A 22,455-nucleotide genomic window follows, 5' to 3' on the forward strand; every position below is an offset into this window, starting at 1 on the left:
CGCGAAGTCTGGAGTTGGCAGTAGTGGAGAGGGGAACAGATAAGAAGGATTTATCCATGGAGCGGAGTGCACGGGAAGGGGTGTAGGGATGGACGAGTGTGGAGAGATACTGGGGAGCAGCAGAGTGAGTACATTTATAGGTTAGTAGAAAAAGTTTGAACAGGATGTGAAAACGGATAGGGAGCCAGTGAAGTGACTTGAGGAGAGGGGTAGTATGAGTAAAGCGACCCTGGCGGAAGATGAGACGGGCAGCAGAGTTTTGAACCGATTGGAGAGGGGAGAGGTGACTAAGTGGGAGGCCAGCAAGAAGCAGATTGCAGTAGTCTAAATGAGAGGTGACAAGGGTGTGGATGAGGGTTTTTGTAGAGTGCTCGGAAAGAAAGGGGCGGATTTTATGGATGTTGTAAAGAAAGAAACAACAGGTCTTGGCGATCTGCTGGATATGATCAGAGAAGGAGAGAGAAGAGTCAAAGATGACCCCAAGGTTTCGAGCTGAGGAGACAGGGAGAATGAGAGAGCCATCAACAGAAATAGAAAATGGGGGGAGTGGGGAGGTAGGTTTGGGGGGGAAAATGAGAAGCTCAGTTTTGGTCATGTTTAATTTCAGGTGGCGTTGAGACATCCAGACAGCAATGTCAGACAAGCACGCTGAAACTTTGGTTTGGATGCAAGGTGAGATATCAGGGGTAGAAAGGTAGATTTGGGAGTCATCAGCATAGAGATGGTAGGAAAAGCCATGGGATGAGATTAATGAACCAAGGGAAGAAGTGTAGATAGAAAAGAGGAGGGGACCAAGAACAGAATCCTGAGGTACGCCGACAGGCAGAGGGATAGAAGTAGAAGAGGATCCACCAGAGTGAACACTAAAGGTGCGGAGGGAGAGGTAGGAAGAGAATCAGGAAAGGACAGAGCCCTGGAATCCAAGTGAGGACAGGGTATCGAGAAGTATGCTGTGATTGACAGTGTCAAAAGCAGCGGAAAGCTCAAGAAGAATGAGGATGGAATATTGACCTCTGGATTTAGCCAGTAATAGGTCATTGGAGACTTTAGTAAGCGCAGTTTCGGTTGAGTGGAGAGGGCGAAAACCAGATTGTAGTGGGTCAAGAATAGCATGTGAGGAGAGTAAATCAAGGCAGCGGTGGTGAACAGCACGCTCAAGTAATTTGGAGAGAAAAGGGAGGAGGGAGATGGGTCGGTAATTAGAGGGACAAGTAGGGTCGGGTGAAGGCTTCTTAAGGAGAGGTGTGATCACAGCATGTTTAAAGGCAGTAGGGACAGTTGCAGTGGAAAGTGAGAGGTTGAGAATGTGACAGATAAAAGGAATAAGAGCAGGTGAGATGGCATTAAGAAGGTGGTTGGGAATGGGATCAGAGGAACAGGTGGTACATTTTGAGGAAGAAAGGAGAAGTGTAGTTTCCTCTATAGTAACTTCAGGAAAGGAGGAAAAGGAATGAGGGGAAGGAGAGAGAGGGGAACGGACTAGTTCCTTAGTGTCCAGCTGCATCAGTCTGTATGATTGGGATGTACGCAAGCAGAAACTCACTGAGCAGGGGAGGACTAGGCCCGCTGAATGACCCCTCTGCCCAAGTTTGACTGGGCTGTAGGCAGCAGATCTAGTTTATAGTGTTTCACAAAAGAGTGGAGTGACGACCAAGTCTGCAGATATCCTCTGGTGGGACCAGTCTGTCCTTCTCCTAAGACTCTGTCTGAACACGAGTCGAGGGTACCCATAAGCTGGAAGACACCTACTTGTTCCTGCAGATATAGACAGTCTCAATGGCCACCTTTATCCAGTATGCAGTGGAAGCCTTTGAAGCTGCCTAGCCCTTGTGTGCATCATGGCGAAAGACAAACAAATGATCAGAGAGCCAGAAGGTGTTCATCTCCTGCAGATAGGGAAGCAGAACCCTATGAACATCCAACTTATGGAGTTTCCTAGCCCTTCTAGCTTCTCTAAAGTCAGGAGTGGAGGACTGGAGAAGAGCAGATGTGGTCCCTCTCCACAAAAGCGGATATAAGGAAGAGGTTGGGAACTACAGGCAGTTAAGTCTTTCTGTGGTAAGTAAATTTATGCAAATACTTTTCAAACAAAGAATAGTTGAGTTTTTGGAATCCAATGGATTACAGAACCTGAGGCAACATGGTTTCACTAGAGGCAGGTCTGGTCAAACACATTGGATTGATTTCTTTGATTGGATGACCAGAGAGTTGGATCAAGGGAGAGCGCTAGTTGTGGTGTATTTAGATTTTAGCAAAACCTTTGACATGGTTCCACATGGATGATTAATAAATAAACTGAGTGCCCTCAGTAAGGGCCCTAAAGTGACTGACTGGGTTAGGAACTGGTTGAATGGAAGGAGACAGAGGGTAGTGGTAAGTGGAGCTTATTCTGAGGAAAAGGATGTTACCAGTGATGTGCTGCAAGATTTGGTTCTTGGGCCTGTTCTTTTTTATCATTCTGTAAGTGATATTACTGAAGGCCTATCTGGTAAGGTTTGCCTCTTTGCGGATGATGCCAAAATCTACAATAGGATAGACGCCCCTGATGATGTGAATAACTTGAGAAAGGACTTGGTGAATCTAGAGGAATGGTCTGGAATTTGGCAGCTTAGATTTATTGCTAAAAAATGAAGGGTCATACATTTGGGCTGCAAAAACCTGAGGGGACGGTACAGTTTAGGGGATGAGGAACTTTTTGGAATGAGAGGAGTGGGACTTGTGTGTGATTGTATGTGATGATCTTAAGGTGGCCAAACAGGTAGAAAAGTCGATGAAAGCTAGAAGGATGCTGGGGTGCATAGGGAGAGGAATAGCCAGTAGGAAAAATGAGGTGATGATGCCCCTGTATAAGACTCTGTGAGACCTCCATTTAGAATATTGTGTACAATTCTGGAGACCATATCTTCAAACAGATATAAACAGGATGGAGTCAGTTCAGAAGGTGGCTACTAAGATGGTCAGTGGTTTTTGTCATAAAGCTTATGGAGACAGACTTAAAGATCTCAATATGTACATAGGTATTGCCATACTGGGACAGACCAAAGGTCCATCAAGCCCAGCAACTTGTCTCCAACAGTGGCCAATCCAGGTCACAAATACCTGGCAAGATCCCAAAAAAGTACAAAACATTTTTTCCATATCATCATGCTGGTCAATCCATAGACTGGTGGGTTGTGTCCATCTACCAGCAGGTGGAGATAGAGAGTAATCCTTTTGCCTCCCTATATGTGGTCATGTGCTGCCGGAAACTCCTCAGTATGTTCTCTATCTCAGCAGGTGGTGGTCACACACAGCAGCAGCTCTGGCTAGGTCCAAGCCTAATTTTTAGGTTTTGTTGAGTACCTGGGGTTGAGGGCTCTTCTTGAGCAAGTGCAAACCTGGTGGCGCCAGGTCCCTCCTTTTCTCCCCCCCTCCCGCTGGCTCCGTTAAAAAAAAAAAAAAAAAAAATTTTGGACGTCCTTAAAGGCGTTTATTTCGACGTTTATTTAAACGTTTATTGCAGCTACTCACTGGGACACCAGGACGTTACAGCTCGGAGCGAGAAGCAGGTAATTTTTACCTTTTTATAGCGGGCAGGGGGTTCCCCGATTGATCTCCACGTGGCCTATGGCGTCGGAGGGCGAGGGCTCGAAGAATCGCTCCCCGGACCGCGTGTGCGCTTCTAGCGGGGATGCGGGGGTCTTAAAGTCTGATTCTCCCTTGTTGGGTGTCAGTTCGGAGGCCGGTCAGTGTCCCGGGTCTTCCTCCGGTGCGGCGGTTTTTCCCGCCATAAACGCTCATCCCCCGCTGCTCGCCTCCGCCATCTTTGCCGGCCACTCTGCTCGGACGGCTTCTTCTAGGGCCGCCCTTGAGCTGGGAGACGTTAATGCCATGGCCGCCCTTGATTTAGGCGACGGCAAAAAAGCGGCTAAAGTTAAGCGCCGTTCTTCCCGCGCGGCTCCTTCGCGGAATGTCGCGCCGGACGCCATCTTGGATACGCAGCATGTTTCTCCCCCACTCTTGCGAGCGCCGGTTGAGGGTGCGTCTAGGGCTGTGGCCCAGGCTGCTGAAGTGCACAGTCTGGGGGGTTTCTCCCCCGAGTTTATTTTGCTGCTGCATCAGGCCTTCCTTATGCAAAATGCTGCCCCTTCTCCCTTGTCCGATAAAGGGGCTGAGGCCCCCGGAAGTAAACGCCCTCGGGTGGATTCCCAGGCCTTAGAGGACTTTGTCTCCTCGGATGTAGATGAGGGCAGCGTATCTGAGTTCTCCCAACGGTCCTTTGGGGATTCCTTGGAGGAGACTGATTCCCGCTCGGATGGAGCGGATGACCCCTCTGCAGCGCGGATCTTTTGCTCAGAGGATTTGCCCAACCTGTTAGTGCAGGCCATGAGCATTTTGAAGATTTCCTCTCCATAGGACGTCTCTCCTTCAGGCCCTGTTGGCTCCGCCATTATGCTGGGGACGAAGCGCCCGCCTAGAACCTTCCACGTGCATGATGCCATGCACACCTTAATTTCGGCTCAATGGGATGTCCCGGAAGCGAGCCTCAAGCTGGCTAGGGCTATGTCCCGCCTCTATCCTTTGCCTGAAAGTGAATGGGAGGCCTTTCTTTGGCCTACCGTGGATTCTTTAATCACTGCGGTGACTAAGAAAACGGCGTTGCCGGTGGAAGGTGGCACGGCCCTAAAGGACGCCCAAGACAGAAAATTGGAGGCGGCCTTAAGGTCGTCCTTCGAGGCGGCTGCCTTAAGTTTGCAGGCCTCAGTTTGCGGCTCCTATGTGGCCAGGGCGTGCCTGACGATTGTGCAGCGGGCTTCCCCCTCGGATCCTTCCTTGAGGGCTGATTGGCCAGCCCTGGAATCGGGCTTGGCTTATTTGGCAGACTTACTGTATGATGTCTTGAGAGCCTCAGCTAAAGGCATGGCTCAGACAATCTCTGCGCGGCGGTGGCTTTGGCTGAAACATTGGTCTGCGGACCACGCCTCTAAGTCCCGCCTGGCTAAGTTGCCTTTTAAAGGCAAGCTGCTCTTTGGGGTCGAGCTGGACAAAATTGTGACTGATCTCGGCATGTCTAAGGGCAAGAGGTTACCAGAGGTCAGGGCTCGGGCCAGTGCTCGCCCCGGTATCTCCAGAGGACGGTTTCAGGAAGCCCGTCGGTACCGCCCGGGCAAGTCGGGCTCCTCTGCCCCCTCTTCCCCAAGCAGCATTCCTTTCGCAGAGACCGCCGTCCCGGAGGTGCGTCCTCCGGTCCTCCCCCAGGGTCTCGTACCCAATGACGGGGTCCTGGTCCATGGCCCAGTGCAGATTGGAGGACGCCTGTCCTCGTTTCTGGGCGAGTGGACCAGGGTAACTTCAGACGCTTGGGTGCTGGAAGTCATCAGAGACGGCTACAAGCTAGAGTTCTGCCGACCCTTAAGTGACGGGTTTGTACTCTCTCCCTGCAAGTCTCCGGTCAAAGCTGTGGCAGTGCAGCAGACCTTGGACAATCTGATCCGCCTGGGTGCGGTCGGTCCGGTACCAGAAAATCAGCTTGGCAAGGGACGTTACTCCATTTACTTTGTGGTACCAAAGAAAGGAGGTTCTGTACGGCCTATGCTCGACCTCAAAGGGGTCAATCGGGCCTTGAAAGTTCGGCACTTTCGCATGGAGACTCTCCGCTCTATTATAGCGGCAGTGAAGGCAGGGGAGTTCCTGGCATCCTTGGACATCAAGGAAGCGTACTTGCATATTCCCATCTGGCCTCCTCATCAACGCTTTCTGCGTTTTGCAGTCCTGGGCCGACACTTCCAGTTCAGAGCCCTCCCGTTCGAGTTGGCTACTGCTCCGCGGACCTTCTCCAAAGTAATGGTGGTCATCACGGCCTTCCTGCGAAAGGAAGGAGTACAAGTCCATCCTTATTTGGACGACTGGTTGATCCGAGCCCCCTCTTATGCAGAGTGCAGCAAAGCTGTGGACCGGGTGATTGCCCTTTTGAGCTCCCTGGGGTGGATCATCAACTGGGAGAAAAGCCAGCTGTGCCCGACTCAGTCCCTGGAGTATCTGGGAGTTCGATTCGACACCCAAGTGGGCAGAGTGCTCCTGCCGGACAATCGGATTGTCAAACTTCAGGCTCAGGTGGACCAGTTCCTATTAGCCTCTCCGCTTCGGGCTTGGGACTATGTGCAGCTGTTGGGCTCTATGACGGCCACGATGGAAGTAGTGCCCTGGGCCAGGGCTCATACAACACTCTCTGCTGCAGCGCTGGACTCCGGTGTCGGAGGATTATGCTGAGCGCCTTCCCTTGGACCCAGCAGTGCGCAAGGCGCTGAGCTGGTGGCTGAAGACAGATAAGTTGTCTGCAGGGATGCCTCTTGTGACCCCGGAGTGGATTGTCGTCACGACGGACGCCTCTTTGACGGGCTGGGGAGCCCACTGCTTGGGAAGGACAGCGCAGGGGCTCTGGTCTCCTGCAGAGGCAAAGTGGTCTATCAACCTCCTGGAACTCAGAGCCATTCGGTTGGCGCTTTTGGAGTTCCTCCCGGTACTGGCGTTGAAGCCAGTACGGGTCCTGTCGGACAATGCCACGGCTGTGGCCTATGTCAACCGCCAGGGAGGTACCAAGAGCGCCCCTTTAGCCAAGAAAGCCATGAATCTATGCCAGTGGGCGGAAGCAAACCTGGAACAGCTGTCAGCGGCCCACATTGCCGGAGTCATGAATGTCAAGGCGGACTTTCTCAGTCGCCATACCTTGGATCCCGGAGAGTGGCAGTTATCGGCTCAGGCGTTCTTGGACATCACAAAGCGCTGGGGCCAGCTGAGCCTAGATCTGATGGCGTCATCGGCCAATTGCCCTGTGCCGCGCTTTTTCAGCAGAGGACGGGACCCTCGATCTCTGGGCGTAGATGCTCTTCTCCAACAGTGGCCGACACAGGAGCTTCTCTATGTGTTCCCGCCCTGGCCCATGTTGGGCAGGGTACTAGACCGGGTGGCAAAGCATCTGGGCCGAATAATCCTGGTGGGTCCGGACTGGCCCAAACGTCCCTGGTATGCGGACTTGATCAGGCTCTCAGTGGACGACCCTCTGCGGCTGCCAGTGGAGCAGGGCCTGTTGCATCAGGGTCCCGTGGTGATGGAGGATCCCTCCCCCTTTGGTCTTACGGCCTGGCTATTGAGCGGCAGCGTCTGAGGAAGAAGGGCTTCTCAGACAAGGTCATCGCCACTATGCTGAGAGCGAGGAAGCGCTCTACTTCTACTGCTTACGCCAGGGTTTGGCGTACCTTTGCAGCGTGGTGTGAAGCAGGCTCACTTTCTCCCTTCACTGCTCCAATTTCTTCAGTGCTGGCGTTCCTGCAAGAAGGTCTGGAGAAAGGCCTGTCGCTCAGTTCCCTTATAGTCCAGGTAGCGGCTCTGGCTTGCTTCAGGGGCCGCCTGAAGGGTGCTTCCCTGGCTTCGCAGCCAGATGTGGTACGTTTTCTCAAGGGAGTTAATCACCTGCGCCCTCCTCTGCACTCAGTGGTGCCTGCGTGGAATCTCAACCTGGTGCTAAGAGCCTTGCAGAAGCCGCCTTTTGAACCCTTGTCGAGGGCATCTCTGAAAGACCTGACGTTGAAAGCAGTCTTTTTGGTGGCTATCACTTCAGCCAGAAGAGTTTCCGAGCTCCAGGCACTCTCATGTCGAGAGCCTTTTCTGCAGTTCACTGAGGCAGGAGTGACTATTCGCACAGTGCCTTCCTTCCTGCCCAAGATTGTTTCTCGCTTCCATGTGAATCAGCAGCTCTGTCTCCCATTTTTTCTTAGGGAGGACTACCCAGAGGAATACTCTGCCCTCAAATATCTGGATGTGAGACGAGTCATCATCAGATACTTGGAAGTGACCAATGATTTCCGGAAATCGGATCATCTGTTTGTCCTGTTTGCAGGTCCTCGTAAGGGTCTGCAGGCTGCTAAGCCTACAGTGGCAAGATGGGTCAAGGAAGCCATTGCAGCGGCTTATGTGGCCGCGGGGAAGGTGCCGCCTATTCAGCTGAAGGCTCACTCCACTAGAGCTCAGGCGACCTCGATGGCAGAGGCCGGGTCCGTCTCCTTGGAAGAGATATGCAAGGCGGCAAGTTGGGCATTGGGCCATACCTTCTCCAGGCATTACCGCTTGACTGTGGCTGCTCGGGCAGAGGCCCGGTTTGGAGCTTCAGTGTTGCGGTCAGGGATTTCAATGTCCCACCCTGGGTGAGTACTGCTTCGGTACATCCCACCAGTCTATGGATTGATCAGCATGATGATATGGAAGGTAAAATTATGTATCATACCTGATAATTTTCTTTCCATTAATCATAGCTGATCAATCCATAGCCCCTCCCAGATATCTGTACTGGTTATATTCTGGTTGCATTTCAGGTTCAAGTTTAGTCTTCAGTTCCTGTTCAGGAGGACTTCGTGCTCAAGTTTTTTCAATTGGATTCTTCAAGAGTTTGTGTTACAGTGAGCTGCTGCATTCCTCTCCCCTCCGTTTTTCGGGGCTGGATTGAGACCTAAATTCTGCCGGCGCTCCCTCCCGCTTCGTGCGGCTGTAGGGCAGCTTTGTACCCCTCCCGCTTCGGCGGTGTTAGGGTCAGTCAGCTCCTCCCGCGGTTGCGGTTGCAGGATAAGCCAGATCCCCCCGCATCGGCGGGGTGGTGTCCCTTCCCCGCTCCGCGGGGATGAGCTGGACGGATTCCCCTCCCCCACTTGTGTGGGGATGAGCTGGGTTAATCCCCTCCCCCGTTTCTGCGGTGGTGAGCTGGGCAGAGTGTCCCTTTGTGGGTGTAATTCTCTAAGTGCTGAGTCCTGCGGATGGAGCTTGGATATCGACATACTGAGGAGTTTCCGGCAGCACATGACCACATATAGGGAGGCAAAAGGATTGCTCTCTATCTCCACCTGCTGGTAGATGGACACAACCCACCAGTCTATGGATTGATCAGCTATGATTAATGGAAAGAAAATTATCAGGTATGATAAATAATTTTACCATACTGCTTATCCCAGAAATAGTGGATTTTCTCCAAGTCCAATTTAATAATGGTCTATGGACTTTTCCATTAGGAAGCTGTCCAAACCTTTGTTAAACTCTGGAAGAAAGGTGGGAGAGGGGAGATAGGATAGAGACATTTAAATTCCTATGCGGCATAAATGCACAGGAGGCGAGTCTTTCAGTTGAAAGCTAGCTCTCGAACGAGAGTTCATAGGAAGAAGGTGAAAGGGGATCGACTCAGAAGTAACTTGAGGAAATATTTCTTCACGGAAAGGGTAGTGAATTTTGGAACGGGCCTCCAGATGGAAGTGGTGGAGACAAAACAGTATCTGAATTTAAGAGGGCTTGAGACAAGTACATAGTATCTCTGTGTGATACGGAGAGTAGATGGCATGGATGGGCAAACTGGATAGGCCATGTGGTCTTTATCTGCCTACATTTTTGTTTTACTTGAGTAAGCAGCATGAGCCAGAAAGGATGGCAGACAGATCTCCTGATTAACATGGGACAAGTGATATTACCTTTGAGAGGAAGGGAGGGAACCACACAGATCGACACTGAGTCCTCTGACGTGGAAAGGAATGGGTACTGGCAAAAGGGTGCCTGAAACTCCGAAAGTCCTCTGATCGATGCAGTGGCCACCAGGATGACCATCTTCATTGTCAGATCCTTGAGGGATGCAGCCATCAAGGGCTCAAAGGAAGTTTTCGCAAGCACATTAAGCACCAAATTCAAATCCCAGGAAGAAAGAGAAGGATTAACAGGGGGCCACAAATGAATAACTCCGTTCAGAAACTGTGCAGTGCTAGCTTGAGCTGCCAGGGAGACCCCCAGAACCTTTCCCCTGTTACAAAAATGAGCTGCTAACTGAGCCTTGAGGGAGTTCAGGGCCAGTCCCTGGTCAGACCCCTGTTCTGGAAGCTGAGTAACCTCCAGAATCTGGACTTTCCATTCAGTGCCTCCCATACTGCCAACATCATATGGGAGAGCTCCTTGTGGCGGTGAAAGTGCTTGGGAAGCTCTAAAAGACCCTGCAGAATAGAATCCGCCTCTGTGGGCTCCAAAGAAGACCAAGGAAAGACCCACGGCTTCAGACAGGGAAATTCTTCCTGCCAAAACAGGTGTATGACCAGTGAGTGTCCTCCAGAGGGAGGAAGGGGAGGGGGAGGTGGAGTGACTGCATCCAACCCAGATTTATCGTGATACTGTGACTCTGAGAGGTACTGTACCTCATCACAGCCACCCCTTGGGAGTAAAGAATCTTCCCCTAGGATGTGGTCTCTCTTATGTACTTTTTGGCCCAAGGAGCAGGCCTCCCAGTGTGATCACCCTAGTGCTGGAGGAGACCCTTCCAGCACCAAGGAACTAGTATCAGCTTCCAGCACCTGCTTAACTAATAGGACCACTTGCTGCATCCAATTTGAGCTCATGAGTCATGACCTGGCCAGGATAGAATGAAGGACCACTGGCTCTCTATTCCCCCAGCCCTAATGGAGGCTGAGACTGTTCCTGCTGTACAGTAACATAACATAGTAACATAGTAGATGACGGCAGAAAAAGACCTGCACGGTCCATCCAGTCTGCCCAACAAGATAAACTCATATGTGCTACTTTTTGTGTATACCTTACCTTGATTTGTACCTGTCCTTTTCAGGGCACAGACCGTATAAGTCTGCCCAGCACCATCCCCGCCTCCCACCACCAGCTCTGCCACCCAATCTTGGCTAAGCTCCTTAGGATCCATTCCTTCTGAACAGGATTCCTTTATGTTCATCCCACGCATGTTTGAATTCCGTTACCGTTTTCATTTCCACCACCTCCCGCGGGAGGGCATTCCAAGCATCCACTACTCTCTCTGTGAAAAAATACTTCCTGACATTTTTCTTGAGTCTGCCTCCGTTCAATCTCATTTTTTGTCCTCTCGTTCTACCGCCTTCGCATCTCCGGAAAAGGTTCGTTTGCGGATTAATACCTTTCAAATATTTGAACGTCTGTATCATATCACCCCTGTTTCTCCTTTCCTCCAGAGTATACATGTTCAAGTTAGCAAGTCTCTCCTAATACATCTTGTAACGCAAATCTCTTACCATTCTCGTAGCTTTTCTTTGCACCGCTTCAATTCTTTTTACATTCTTAGCAAGATACGGCCTCCAAAACTGAACACAGTACTCTAGGTGGGGCCTCACCAACGATTTATACAGCAGCAGGAACTAACATGGCTTCCCACCTAAGGTATCAGGACCTTGGGTCCCTCTTAGGGAAGCCCCTTCGACCTTCTCTCCCCAGTTGCTGGCTCCTACAGGCAATGCAATACTGACTTGCTGGCATGCCAAATGCCTGAAGCTAACTGCAGCCTGGGACTCGCTGGGCTTCTGCCGCTCCCCTCCCCCCGGGCCTGACTCTCAGGCGTGGGTTTTGTCTCTCCATGTTCTAGTGTAAAGCGCTGCGTACGTCCGGTAGCGCTATAGAAATGATAAGTAGTAGTAGTAGTAGTAACTAGCTTTATTCTCCTGACATTTTCTGCAGAGCACTATCCCTGGAAAAAGTCAGTTTCTTTACCTCCATCTGCTTGTAGGAAGGGGATGTGACCCAATCGTACAGACTGGTGCAGAAGGACTAAAGGAAATGAAATTCACAGATATGACCAAATTTCATCTTCCTTCTGTTAGGGGTGCTGCTTTAATGGCCACCAGCTAAAAAGGTTTTTTGCACAAGTTCGTGAGGAGGAGGACAGTCTGGTAGTGTCCTGGTCGTGGAAGGGCTGCAGATGACAGTTGAAAACTACAGAAAACGAATAATAACTAAAAACAGGTGTGATATAATAGATCCTTCTTGTCTCTTACTGCTGTTTGCAGGGTTGGTAAAGATTAGGACCGGCTGAACCTTCTCCAAACTGTCAAGGAGCCGTCAGACATTGTGGAAGTGGAGCACTGCTGCTGCCTGACCCTCGTCTCCCTAGGTTTGGGTATCGTTCAACCTTACCCTGCGTGACTTTGCTTGCAATTTAGAGCCATTTCTTCACTTTAGTCTGTGTACCCCTGAACCCTGACCTGAGTCACAGGGATTCCCCCCCCCCCCCCTCCCGGATCTGAACACTATTTCTGTTGTATTTGTTTCTAAGGGAACATACTGGATCTTTTTGACATGGTGCGGTCTTTTGAAGAATAACTGCAAAGAAAAGTTAGCAGTGTTTTGGACAGCGATCTGATCCTCATAAAACTATCTGTGTAAATTGCAGTGGATATTCAGACATGCTGGGCGCGCTTAGAAGAAAGCTCTTTCTTTTAGGGGGCTCGTTTTGCGATGGAGGTGCACGCGTAACTTTATTCTGGAGGGGCCACCAGCTGAAAAGGAGGCAGTGCCTTCAACGAGAGATTAGGACCTCTTCTCAGAGGAGCACGGTTATGCCAGGCTGGGTGATCAACCAGTATGGTCCTAATGATGTGCTTCCTATGATGTGTTTCCTATCATCCATTATCCAAACGAAGTTATCATTAAAGTCCATGCTGCGAGTCTAAACCCCCTCGACATTAACATAAGAAGCTCAATGTGGCTTTCATAGTACCGGAGATGCCTTTGTACTATGGCTGAAAAAGTCAAAGTTTTGAGAACGCCCAGATCTCGCCCCCAACGTGCCCTCTTGTGATTTGGATGCACTACAGACGAACTGCATAGAAAAAGGTCTTAAAAATTGGTTCTGAAAATAAGTGATTACTATGAAACTTTGTAAGTCTAAGTGCTTTGAAAATACACCTCACGTAACTTTGTATGTCTGTATACTTTGAAAATGAGCATTTTAATGGGACTGCAAATTGGACTGTCTCGCTGCACCCTATGCCTGGAATAAACTTCCTGAGCCCCTACGCCTTGCCCCATCCTTGACCATCTTTAAATCTAGATTGAAAGCCCACCTCTTTAACATTGCTTTTGACTTGTAACCACTCGCTTCCACCTACCCTCCTCTCCTCTTTCCTCTACACATTAATTGATTTGGTTGCTTTATTTTTTGTCTGTTAGATTGTAAGCTCTTTGAGCAGGGACTGTCTTTCTTCTATGTTTGTGCAGCGCTGCGTATGCTTTGTAGCGCTATAAAAATGTTAAATAGTAGTAGTAGTAGTAGTGCACGAGTCCCCATCCATGCTGTCCGAGCAGCGCTTAAGACTTGTACATCAGTTGCTAATGCCGGCACTCTCACACATGCTCAGTTCAATGACTAACACCGAACTGAGCTTTCACAGGAGTGCCAACATCGGTGGCTGAAACATGCTGCTGACTTGAGCACTACTTTGGCTGCATGTACAGGGATTTGCGCAGGTGATCTCTCTAACTGGCAACCCTGTCAGCAAAAGTATGGTTTAATGCAGGAGGTGGTGCAGAGTAGGAGGGGGAGAATTTGTGGCTCCTTTAAACAACTTCTGATACCCCGTCTTCACCCAAAATGGTTTTCTGGCTATACCACTGGGATGTGCGTTGAAAATTTTTCAGTTCACTTTGAGGTCTTTTTTTTTTTTTTTAAACTCATTTCCAGATATTTTTTGATTCATTTCATTCATTCATGTTAACAAAATTTTTAATGCATATGAAATTTATTTTGTGAACACTAAACCCCCCCCCTCCCCCCCGGTTTACTAGGCCGCGCTAGTGGCTTCCATGTGGTAATGCTGACACAGCCCATTTGTGTCGGTATTGCTGTGCAGCTCAGTAAATGGGGGTAAATTTTTAAGGCATGCTGATGAACTGAATTCATTCTAATGAATGTGCATCTTTACTCTTCCCATTTTCAGCACCAGTAGAACCAACTTCCACTCCTAACTTCCTCGTTTCTCGTTTGCAGCTAATCCAGTACAAGTCTGATATCAATGCAGTGAATGAACATGGAAACACTCCCCTCCATTATGCCTGCTTCTGGGGTCAGGATGATGTTGCAGAGGTGAGAGCTTCAGTTCTTCTTCAGTCTCAAGTGTTAAAATTTAGGTTATCAGTGGAAAGGGACTAACCATGTATTAGACTCCATTTCTCCAAAAGTAAGTACAGTATTTGGGGGGATTTATACTGCCACCTACTGTAACTGCCCAAGCTGAAAGTTCCACAATTTGTTTGTTTAGTTATTTCCAAAGCTTGATCTACCACCCAGTCGCTACTAAGTTTATCACTAAGCGGCTTACAATCAAAAGCAGGTTAAAAGTAAAGGGATAAGAAGGAAGGGGCAAGGGGTTAAGATCTTGAGGCAGAAGGAGAGAGAACCTTGGGGGAGGAAGCTGAATGTTTGCATGAATAGACAAGTTTTGACAGATTTTTTTAAATTTGGAGAAGGATGACTCAAGTTTAATTTCAGGGGGAGGGAGTTCTAAAGCCGTGGGCCCGCATAACAGAAGGTAGTGTTTGGAGTAGGGTCAAGTTGAAAGACGGATGGGGGAGGGGTAGCTAGAGGTAGTACCTGTTGAGAAGAATGGAGGGAGCACAACGGTGTATCGGGAATAAGTAGCTTAGAGGTGTAGTCAGGAGTGGAAGGTGATGAGCCTTTGAATACCATGATGAGCAATTTGAATTTGAAACTAGCAGAGATGCTTAACCAATATTCCTTACTACTAACAAATGGGTTACATGAACAATATTTAGTCACAATATCTTATCTCTCCATATTATTTGACTAATATTTGTTCAACATAAAAAATACACATTTATCTTCAATGATGTCTAATGCAGTATTTGTAACTTTTATTATTATTAACACATTTCTCACATACACAGTCGATAAAGTCCAACATGTGTCTTTTCCATATGCAAAATCCCAAAGTCAACTGCAATACTTTTATATATCCAACGTTGTGTATTCGCTACAGGGTAGTCTATTAATCTTGACACATCTAACGTGCTCAACTCATACTGCCCAATTTTATGTCCAGGCGGCAGTGGTAAATCTTACATATACAATAGATGATTGACTTGTAATCCTGACACACTTGGCATGCCCAAATTACCCAATGTTGTATCCAAGCAGTTGAAACAAAGTCCACCAATATAATAGTCTCTAGTCAAACTTCATCTAGATGTTTTCTCATGTACCAACAAACCACTCAATATCTTTCTTCGGTCTCAACACAGGCCCTGTTTCTTACTACTTCATCAGGAGACCTTATACAAACAACATAATGAAATTATATTTTTTATTTTTTAAACAAAATATCTTAAGCAGCCTCACTTACATAATTACATAAGTATTGCCATACTGGGAAAGACCAAAGGTCCATCAAGCCCAGCATCCTGTTTCCAACAGTGGCCAATCCAGGTCACAAATACCTGGCAAGATCCCAAAAAAGTACAAAACATTTTATACTGCTTATCCCAAAAATAGTGGATTTTCCCCAAGTCCATTTAATAACGATCTATGGAGTTTTCCTTTAGGAAACTGTCCAAACCTTTTTTAAACTCCGCTAAGCTAACCGCCTTTACCACATTCTCCGGCAATAAATTCCAGAGTTTAATTACACGTTGAGTGAAGAAAACTTTTCTCCGATTTGTTTTAAATTTACTACATTGTAGCTTCATCGCTTGCCCCCTAGTCCTAGTATTTTGGAAAGCATAAACAGACGCTTCACATCTAGCCATTCCACCACTCATTATTTTATAGACCTCTATCATATCTCCCCTCAGCCGCCTTTTCTCCAAGCTGAAGAGCCCTAGCTGCTTTAGCCTTTCCTCATAGGGAAGTCGTCCTATCCCCTTTATCGTTTTCGTCGCCCTTCTCTGCACCTTTTCTAATTCCACTATATCTTTTTTGAGATGCGGCGACCAGAATTGAACACAATATTCGAAGTGCGGTCACACCATGGAGCAATACAAAGGCATTGTAACATCCTCATTTTTGTTTTCCATTCCTTTCCTAATAATACCTAACATTCTATTTGCTTTCTTAGCCGCAGCAGCACACTGAGCAGAAGGTTTCAGCGTATCATCAACGACGACACCTAGATCTCTTTCTTGGTCCGTGATTCCTATCGTGGAACCTTGCATGACGTAGCTATAATTCGGGTTCCTCTTCCCCACATGCATCACTTTGCACTTGCTCACATTAAAGTCATCTGCCATTTAGATGCGCAGTCTACCAGTCTCGTAAGGTCCTCTTGTAATTTTTCACATTCCTTCCGCGATTTAACGACTTTGAATAACTTTGTGTCATCAGCAAATTTAATTACCTCACTAGTTACTCCCATCTCTAGATAATTTATAAATATGTTAAAAAGCAGCGGTCCCAGCACAGACCCCTGGGGAACCCCACTAACTACCCTTCTCCATTGAGAATACTGACCATTTAACCCTACTCCCTGTTTTCGATCTTTTAACCAGTTTTTAATCCTCAATAGAACACTACCTCCTATCCCATGACTCTCCAATTTCCTCTGGAGTCTTTCATGAGGTACTTTGTCAAACGCCTTCTGAAAATCCAGATAACACAATATCAATTGGCTCACCTTTATCCACATGTTTGTTCACCCCTTCAAAGAAATGTAGTAGATTGGTGAGGCAAGATTTCCCTTCACTAAATCCATGTTGACTTTGTCTCATTAATCCATGCTTTTGAATATGCTCTGTAATTTTGTTCTCTACCATTTTGCCCGGCACCGACGTCAGACTCACTGGTCTATAATTTCTCGGATCTCCTCTGGAATCTTTTTTTAAAAATCGGCGTTACTTTGGCCACCCTCCAATCTTCAGGTACCATGCTCGATTGTAAGGATAAATTACATATTACTAACAATAGCTCCGCAAGCTCATTTTTCAGTTCTATCAGTACTCTGGGATGAATACTATCCGGAGATTTGCTACTCCTCAGTTTGTAGAACTGCCCCATTACATCCTCCAGGTTTACAGAGAATTCATTAAGTTTCTCCGACTTGTCAGCATTTTGCACCGGTATCCCACCCAAATCTTCCTTGGTGAAGACCAAAGCAAAGAATTCATTTAATCTTTCCACTACGGCTTTGTCTTCCCTGATCGCCCCTTTTACTCCTCGGTTATCTAGCTGTCCAACTGATTCTTTTGCCAGCTTCCTGCTTTTAATATGCCTAAAAAAAATTTTAATATGTGTTTTTTTGCCTCCAACGCAATCTTTTTTTTCGAAGTCCCTCTTTTTTTTACCTCCTTAGCGTGCCCCGATGTTACATTTACCCAGTCAATATCGGGGTAATTGAAATCACCCATTATTATTGTGTTGCCCAGTTTGTTTGCATCCCTAATTTCCTTTAACATTTCTGCATCCGTCTGTTCATCTTGGCCAGGCGGAAGGTAGTACACTCCTATCACTATCCTTTTTCCCTTTACACATGGAATTTCAATCCACAGTGATTCCAAGAAGTGTTTTGTTTCCTGCAGAATTTTCAATCTATTTTCAATTACCAAAGAAGCGATTTGTAACAACAACTGAATCTTAGCAAATGACAAATCCTGACCTATTAACACCTGCTCAATAATTCGAAGACATGCTTTTTGCGGAAAGCTTTTATGTACAATGCAGTGACGTCTAGTATCACTGAGATAATTGATTGTTCTGAGGACATTTGTACTGAGTTTAAAAACTCTAGCATATCATTGGAATCCGTAACATATGACTGAGTATTCAACACTTCCGATTGTAAATGATAGTCCAAAAATTGCGATAAAGGCTCAAATAGAGAACCTATGCCTGAGACTATGGGGCGACCAGTGGGGTTCACTAACGATTTGTGCATTTTTGGTGTAAAATAAATGCATGGAATACTCAGGTTTTTTTCGCATTAAGTACCTGTGTTCTTTAGCTGTAATGATATGTTTGCTTGCTGATTTTTACATATTCGACACATCTATCAGATATTCTTCAGTTGAATCCACCATTAATTTTTTATAAAATGTATCTAATAATTGGCGATGCGCTTCCCCTACATATTCATAATTTTGCACTACCACCGTTCCTCCTTTGTCTGCGTGGGAAATTACAATCGTATCAGTTTTTAATTCCTGTAATGCCTTTCTTTGAACCTTAGTCAAATTTTGTCTGGTGAATATGCACTGCTGTTCTAAACGTTCTAAATCTTTCAATACTAATTTTTGAAAAGTTTCTACTACTGGGTCACTAAACCCTGGAGGAACCGAGACAGATGGTACTTTACCTGAGTAGAGAAAGGAACCACTGTCCCTGACTGCTCAGATATTGTGTTTTGACTATTATGTGGTTCAATATCTTGCACCCCAAAATAACTATGCAATTTACGGAAAAATTTTTGCAAATGGAAACGTTCTTCAAAAGCATCATAAGACGCTGTTGGAACAAAGGATAAACCCATCGATAATATGGAGATATGATCCTGTGTTAATGCCTTAGCTGATATGTTAATAACTGTGCTTACATCTTTTTGCCCATGTGAGTTTGAGCCGCCAAAGGGACCTCAGATGATGCTTGTGTTGTACTACTAGCCTTATTAGTAGTCATAGTATCACCCCCACGATCATCCTCTTTGCAAACAGGGTTAATAATGTCATCCCTGGATGAATCGCTCGAAGAGTTTAAGAATGTTACTTTCTTATGTTTCCTGTTTCTACGAGATTTTCTAGAGTTATCCATCCAGGGATATACATAACCCTTCGTATAATCTGTCTCATCTCGTTTATATTTTTTAATTTTTTGCTGTCTTATAACATAGTAGATGACGGCAGAAAAAGACCTGCATGGTCCATCCAGTCTGCCCAACAAGATAAACTCATATGTGCTACTTTTTGTGTATACCCTACCTTGATTTGTACATGTCCTTTTCAGGGCACAGACTGTATAAGTCTGCACAGCACTATCTCCGCCTCCCAGCCACAGGCCCGCCTCCCACCACTGGCTCTGGCACAGATCGTATAAGTCTGCCCAGCATTATCCCAGCCTCCCAACCACCAGCCCCGCCTCCCACCACCAGCTCTGGCACAGACCGTATAAGCCTGCCCAGCACTATCCCCGCCTCCCAACCACCAGTCCCGTCTCCCACCACCGGCTCTGGCACAGACCATATAAGTCTGCCCAGCACTATCCCCGTCTCCCAGCCACCAGCCCCGCCTCCCACCACCGGCTCTGCCACCCAATCTCGGTTAAGCTCCTGAGGATCCATTCCTTCTGAACAGGATTCCTTTGTTTATCCCACGCAAGTTTGAATTCCGTTACTGTTTTCATTTCCACCACCTCCCGCGGAAGGGCATTCCAAGCATCCACTACTCTCTCCGTGAAGAAATACTTCCTGACATTTTTCTTGAGTCTGCCCCCCTTCAATTTCATTTCATGTCCTCTAGTTCTACCGCCTTCCCCTCTCCAGAAAAGGTTTGTTTGCGGATTAATACCTTTCAAATATTTGAACGTCTGTATCATATCACCCCTGTTTCTCCTTTCCTCCAGGGCATACATGTTCAGGTCAACAAGTCTCTCCTCATACGTCTTGTAACGCAAATCCCATACCATTCTCTTAGCTTTTCTTTGCACCGCTTCCATTTTTTTAACATCCTTCGCAAGATACGGCCTCCAAAACTGAACACAATACTCCAGGTGGGGCCTCACCAACATCTTATACAGGGGTATTAAAACCTCTTTTCTTCTGCTGGTCACACCTCTCTCTATACAGCATAGCAATCTTCTAGCTACGGCCACCGCTTTGTCACACTGTTTCGTCGCCTTCAGGTCCTCAGATACTATCACCCCAAGATCCCTCTCCCCGTCCGTACCTATCAGATTCTCCCCGCCTAACACATATGTCTCCCTTGGATTTCTACTCTCTAAATGCATCACTTTGCATTTCTTTGCATTGAATTTTAATTGCCAAACGTTAGACCATTCTTCTAGCTTCCGAAGATCGTTTTTCATGTTTATATTTCTCAATTAGACTGATATGTGCCTTATATTGACAATCAAAACTTCCTGAGGAGGAACTTTGCTTAAACTCCTTTAATTTATTATCTAACTCCAACCAAGTTTCAACCAATAAATTATTTAGTTTGTCAATTGTTAAGAGCATTAGGTCTTATGAGCAACGTGAGATTAATTCATTCCACTTAGAAACATAATCTGAATCATCAAGAAACCGTGGCTCTTTAAACGCAAACCTCTTGGAATCCTTTGAGCATGACAATACTCTACCAATGTTAAGGCATGAAATTCTGTGCATATTATGTATTTATGCAATTTAAGCGCTTCTAACCAATCTATGTCTAATGGTCGACTTGTATCAAACAATCTACCACCTGTCATCAAATCTTTAATCAGGTCAGCTGAGAGTATTGCAGTTGAGTTTGGGATTTTGCATATGGAAAAGACACATGTTGGACTTTATCGATTGTGTATGTGAGAGATGTGTTAATGATAATAAAAGTGGGAGACTGGCGTAGAGAGCATTACAGAAATTCAGAGGTAAGACCAGGGAATGTATGAATGGAAGAGGTAAAATGGATCAAAGAGAGCAAATTCTGTGAAGAGCAAAGAAAGAAGATTTAATCAGAGTCCATATGGGATCTGAAGGTAAGACTGTTGTCAAAAGTGACCTCCAGAATTTTATTTGATCAGCATAAGGAATCGGTCGAGAATTAACAGGAGGGAGTGATGTAGAGAGAGAAGGGTTGGGGAAGAGAATAGATGACACATTTTGAGATATTGAGAAATAATACGTTAGTCTTGAGCTGGGAGGAGACTAAGTAAAGGCAGTCATTGATTGTCCATGCTGTGCCTCCCACTTCTTCCTCCATCCAATCTGAATGTCAGTATTATAGTAGGGGCTACAACCTTGAGATTGGATGATGGTCAGGAGAGGTGCTAGGAAGATATTAGAGTCGATGCTATGATGGAGCCCTGAGGCACTTCACAGTCATAACTGAGGATAGAGGAAGACTTTTTTGAGGGTGAGTGATTTGATATATATAGAAACATGACGGCAGTAAAGGCCAAATGACCCATCCAGTCTGCCCATCCTCTGTAACCCCCAATTCTACCTGTTCCTAAGTGATCCCACATGCTTATCCCATGTCTTTTTAAATTCTGGAACAGTCCTAGACTCCACCACCTCCACCAGGAGGCCATTCCACGCCTCCACCCTGTAAGGTAGAATGTGAACCAAGCATGGGCTGTGCCAGTAGTACTCGGGTCTGAAGACAGTGTAGAAGAGAGTGATTAAATAATTCAAATATGGAAGAAAGATCCAGGGACACCACAATGACTGAGGACTGCTTATCTAGAGAGTTCCTGATTTCATTATGAAAAGCAGTCAGAATTGATTCAGTTCTGTGACCTTCTCCGAGGACAAGCAGGCTGCTTGTTCTCACGACTGGGTTGACGTCCGCGGCAGCCCCCACCAACCGGAAGAAGCTTCGCGGGACGGTCGGCACGCAGGCCACGCCCACCGCGCATGCGCGGCCGCCTTCCCGCCCGTGCGCGACCGCTCCCGCCAGTTCCTTTTTTTCCGCGCCTGGAGAGAGTCGTGCTTTGCCGCTCTCTCTACTTCAGTCGCCGGATTCTTGCGATCGCGTATACGCGGATCGCGCTTCGTTAATTTAATTTAATTTCCTTTTATTATCGTTTCTTTTGCAAAAAAAAAAAAAAAAAAAAAAAAGACTGCGCGTGTGGAGCACGCGCTCCCCTTTTCCCTCGCTTCCAGCGGGGACGCCTCGTTGCGGCCTAGTGGCCGCTCGGTCGGCTAGTTTTTTCGTGGTGTGATTTTAGCCACCATTGCCGACTTTGACTTCGCCGACGCGATTTTTCCGTCGATGTCCTCGAAGGTCCCGAGTGGATTTAAAAAGTGTGGTCGCTGCGGCCGGCCGATCTCGCAGACCGACACCCACGCTTGGTGCCTCCAGTGCCTCGGGCCGGAGCACAATCTCAAGTCGTGCGCGCTGTGTCTCGGTCTCCGGAAACGGACTCAGGTTGCGAGGCAAGTTCTGCGGGACCGTCTTTTTGGAACTTGCGCCGGCCCCTCGACATCGACCTCGACGGCATCGGTATCGAAGGCCGGATCTTCGGTACCGGTATCGATGCCCGAGACATCGGCACCGATGGCAGCGACCCCAGGAGAACAGGTCCCGTCGGCCCGCCGGTCCGCCGGTGAGAGTGGGGTTGAGAGGCCGCGTGGGCTGTCGGCCCCGGTCACTCCCTCAGCTCGTGAGCCACGGGACCGAACCCTGTCGGACCCGGTACCTCGAGACCGAGGGGGATCGACCTCCTCCTCCTCCATGCCCTCCGGCGCCGGTGACGTGCACCGGAAAAAAGACAAGAAGCGCCGTCACCGGGAGCCCTCGGTGCACCCTGAAGGGGAGTCGACGCCGAAGCGTCATCGCAGAGAGGAGAGATCTCCGTCGGTGGTGGAGGTACCGACGCGTCGGGGTTCCGGCACCTCGGTGCCGTCTCCTGGCCCCCAGCAGCTTCTGGCACCGACACCCTTACCGGCCCCACCGCCTTTCCCGGCAGCGGGCCTGGACGAGTGCCTCAGAGCCATCCTTCCGGGG

General features: G+C 47.7%; 1 protein-coding gene across 1 annotated transcript in view; it reads left to right on the plus strand.

Annotated features, from left to right (window-relative positions):
- Window positions 1-13,960, plus strand: part of LOC115468179 (integrin-linked protein kinase-like) — a 76,256-nt gene extending 62,296 nt beyond the window's left edge. Inside the window, exon 5 of the mRNA XM_030199717.1 lies at window positions 13,799-13,960. Within this exon, the coding sequence (XP_030055577.1) occupies window positions 13,799-13,960 (162 nt within the window). The remainder of the gene's footprint in view (window positions 1-13,798) is intronic.
- Window positions 13,961-22,455: the final 8,495 nt, after the last annotated feature.

This window comes from Microcaecilia unicolor, chromosome 4 (assembly GCF_901765095.1).
Source record: "Microcaecilia unicolor chromosome 4, aMicUni1.1, whole genome shotgun sequence".
NCBI classification, from domain to species: Eukaryota; Metazoa; Chordata; class Amphibia; order Gymnophiona; family Siphonopidae; genus Microcaecilia; species Microcaecilia unicolor.